The sequence below is a fragment of the Mandrillus leucophaeus genome, unplaced genomic scaffold (genome assembly GCF_000951045.1).
Source record: "Mandrillus leucophaeus isolate KB7577 unplaced genomic scaffold, Mleu.le_1.0 Scaffold631, whole genome shotgun sequence".
NCBI lineage: Eukaryota > Metazoa > Chordata > Mammalia > Primates > Cercopithecidae > Mandrillus > Mandrillus leucophaeus.
In genome coordinates, this window is record NW_012106820.1 from 1,377,618 (window position 1) to 1,381,288 (window position 3,671).

The 3,671-nt window shown below is 51.2% G+C and overlaps 1 protein-coding gene across 3 annotated transcripts in view; it reads left to right on the top strand.

The window, feature by feature from the left end:
• The window catches only part of CHRNA7 (cholinergic receptor, nicotinic, alpha 7 (neuronal)), a 164,675-nt gene that overhangs the window by 155,712 nt on the left and 5,292 nt on the right, over positions 1–3,671 (top strand). For all 3 annotated transcript variants that reach the window (XM_012000574.1, XM_012000576.1, XM_012000575.1), the window contains one exon: positions 1,994–2,103. In XM_012000574.1, coding sequence (XP_011855964.1) covers positions 1,994–2,103 — 110 coding nt within the window. The remainder of the gene's footprint in view (positions 1–1,993; positions 2,104–3,671) is intronic.

Genomic DNA, 3,671 nt, shown 5'->3' on the forward strand with positions numbered 1-3,671 from the left:
TCCTGCACCCTGATGCTTGCTGCTTAGAGCTCAGCCTCTTGAGCAGACAGCCACACCAAAGGTTTAATAATCAGAGCTGCCCACTAAAGAACGCCGCCTCCTTTCTCCTAGACATCTTGGCCTGTGTAATTGCTCATCACTGCACAAATGCTGCAAGGAAGGGGTTTCTATTTTAATGGAGGCTACCATAACAAATTGCTGTAGACTGGGGGCCTGAACAACAGACATTTATTTCTCACAGTTCTGCAAGGCTGCAAGTCCTAGATAAGGGTGCCAGCAGGGCTCGGGTGAGGGACCACTCCCTGGTTTACAGATGACCCTCTCTTCTCGTTGTGGCCTCACGGGACAAAAAGAGAGTGAATTAGCTCTTTAGCCTCTTTTCAGGAAGGACTCTAATCCCATCCATGAGGGCTGCACCCTCAGGACCTCTTCAAGGACCCTAAGAAAATCACTCACCATTTCTCTACTTACACAGCACTTCTCACACCAAAGGGGGGCGTTTCTCCCACATCGACCAATTCTTGGAAACCAGCTGGGTGTCCTACAGCTAGTTCACTTCAGTCCTGACGCCACCTGGAGTTAGCACAGCACTCACAGATTAAGGCTCACAAGACCATTTCCACTTGAGATGCCAGTTAGAACTTACGGCTTCTCATGCTTCTGACCAACTCTATAAATCAGGGAGTTCCCAAAAGCACATCTTTGAGTTCAGCCATTTACTAGAGTGGCTCACTCTAGTAAACTCAGGGAAACACTTTACTTATACTTATTCACTAATTATAAAGTACAGATGAACAATCAGATGAAAGAAATGCACAGGGCAAGGTATTTGAGAAGGGGCATGGAACTTCCATGCCCTCTCTGGGCACATCACCCTCCAGACACCTCCACGTGTTCAGTACTGGGAAGGCCTCCAAAGAACTCCATCCTTTTGGGTTTTTATGGAGGCTTCACTACGTCGGAATGATTGATTACATCATTGGCCACTGGTGACCAACTCAACCCTCAGTACGTCTTTCCTCCCCAGGGGTCAAGGGTTGGGAGAGGGGACAGGGCTTGAAGGTTCCAACTCTCTAATTACTTGACTGGTTCCCCTGGCAACCAGACCCCATCCTGAGGGTATCCAGGAACTTCAGCCATAAGTCATCTTATTAGCATATAAAAAGACACTGATGACTTCAGAGATTCAAAGGTTTTAGGAGCTGTGTGCCAGGAAATGGAAGACCAAATACATATTTCTTACTACAAATCACAATCTCATACGTCCCAAAGCCCCACCTCCAGATACCATCCCAGTTAGGACTAGGGTTTTAACACATGAACTATGTTGGGAGACGCAAACGTCATCCTTTGCACCACCCCCATTGAAGAGCTGAGGCCCAAAGAGGCTGAGCATTCACTCCAAACTCACAACCAGTAGCTAGTGGACCAGGGTGGAAGCACTCAGATGCTCCATGCTGCTTCTCACCTGGGCCCAGGTGGAAGGACACGCATGGCCCATTAGAGCCAAAGCTGAGACTGAAGTTCTCGTCCTGAAAAGTCCCTGCCACTGACCCCTTCCTCAGGCTGGACAGTTGGCAGCCAGGTGGTGTGCAGGTTTGCCCTCATTGTGCCCCTAGAGCACAGTAGAGGCCTGCATCATAAACACTGGATGGTTCCCATGCCCTGACATCCAGTATTTACTCACAGGAACAACCTTATCACCATCCTGTCAGGCGATGCTAGCTCTTACTGACAGGGAGGCCAGAGTGTATGGAAGTGAAGTGAGGGAAGGCCACTCCGTGGGTGGGAAGTCAGACCACGCTGGCTGGTTTTGCGCACCCAGAATGTGGGCTGCAGGCCTGGCTGGTGACAGGAGGCCATCTGCCCCGCCCGTGGCATCACTGCATCCTGAGGCCCTGACGGTCAGAGAATCTGGTCAGGGTGTGCGTGTCCTGTGACGTTCAGTGCCGCAGGAGCGCCGCGTCTCACCCTGCATCTGTTCTCTCCACAGCCCAGTACTTCGCCAGCACGATGATCATCGTGGGCCTCTCGGTGGTGGTGACGGTGATCGTGCTGCAGTACCACCACCACGACCCCGACGGGGGCAAGATGCCCAAGTGGGTATGTTCCTCCCACCCCCGACAGAGTCGGAGCCCCTCCCTAAAGGAGGCTCCTCCTAGGGTTTATCTATTTCAAAAATTGCACAAAAAACGGGCATTCCTAAAGAAATAGCTTTGGGTTGTTTGTTTTTTGAGACAGAGTCTCACTGTGTCACCCAGGCTGGAGTGCAGTGTGGCGTAATCTCGGCTCACTGCAACTTGTACCTCCTGGGTTCAAGCGATTCTCCTGCCTCAGCCTCCCAAATAGCTGGGACTACAGACACATGCCACCACGCCTGGCCAATTTTTTTGTGTGTATTTTTGGTAGAGATGGGGTTTCACTATGTTGGCCAGGCTGGTCTCGAACTCCTGACCTTGTGATCTGCCCACGTCAGCCTCCCAAAATGCTGGGATTTACAGGCGTGAGCCATCGTGCCCAGCCAGAAATAGCTTTGTTTTTGTATTTCGTCACCCATTGACGTGTCTTTGCGTAGCGTGCAGTCATGGTGCGCGTATTCCCGGATGCCCTGTGGCACTGCTGTCTAATGTGACGCTGCGGAGTAAGGCTCTCAAACTGGCTGCCCTGTGTGTTCTACCAGCACGGTGTTTTGAGAAGGTAGTTTTTTTTGATGCATGCTGTCAAGCACTGTGCTGCAGTTGGAAGCAACAGATGAGACAGACGTGTAGCAACATGGTTGGGGCTTCACAACAGAATGAGGAGCGAAAAGAGTAAGAAACAGAACGAACCATGTACAAATCTGTATGTTCAGTACATATAGGGATATCATCCAACCAGAAGTCTATAAAACAAAGACTAATTGTCACCAGTGGGGAAGGGGGACGGGATAAAAGGAAATGCATGAAAACAAAGGATTGCATCCCACAGCCTGTCAGCTTAGCCTGGGCCATACCAGTCCTGCCCCAGCTGCTGGCACCGTGCCCAGCCACATCTGCGGATGCTCGCCCACCCAGGGATCCTCTCCTGCAGGGACTGGTGTCCGGAGCTCTGCAGCCACCCTCACCTGGCAGTCAGGAAACCTTGATGAGGACCTAGGGAGGGCCTGAGCTGCTTCCCCGCTTCATGTGGGCTTTGTAAATCTTCCCTGTCCTCCTGTCTAGAGAGCCTGGCCTAAGGATTTGGGGAGCTAAAAAGGCCCTCACATCCCAAAAGCAGCCTGGCTTTGGAGAGCACTTGTGTCCCAGTTCAGAAGGGAATCTAGGAATCAACAACAAGCTAAAAGCAGCTGTAGGGGTGAGATGCCATCAGGTGACCCTCCAGGAATAGGGGATTGCTGGGCCTCCTGAAACATTTCATTGTGCAGTAGTTTAGTTACCTGAATGCTCGCTTAGCAAAGACTACTTCTTAAGAAATGCTTTACAAAATTACTGTTTCTTCTCAGAGTTGCACCTGCATGGCCCATTCCCCTTATACACTATTTAGTGAAGACTTACTTGTGAGCCTCTCATAGTGGTGTGTGCCTGTAGTCCCAGCTACCTGGGAGGCTGAGGTGGGAGCATCATGTGAGCCCAGGAGCTCCAGGCTCCAGTGAGCTATGATGATGTCATTGCCCTCCAGCCCGGGTGACAGAG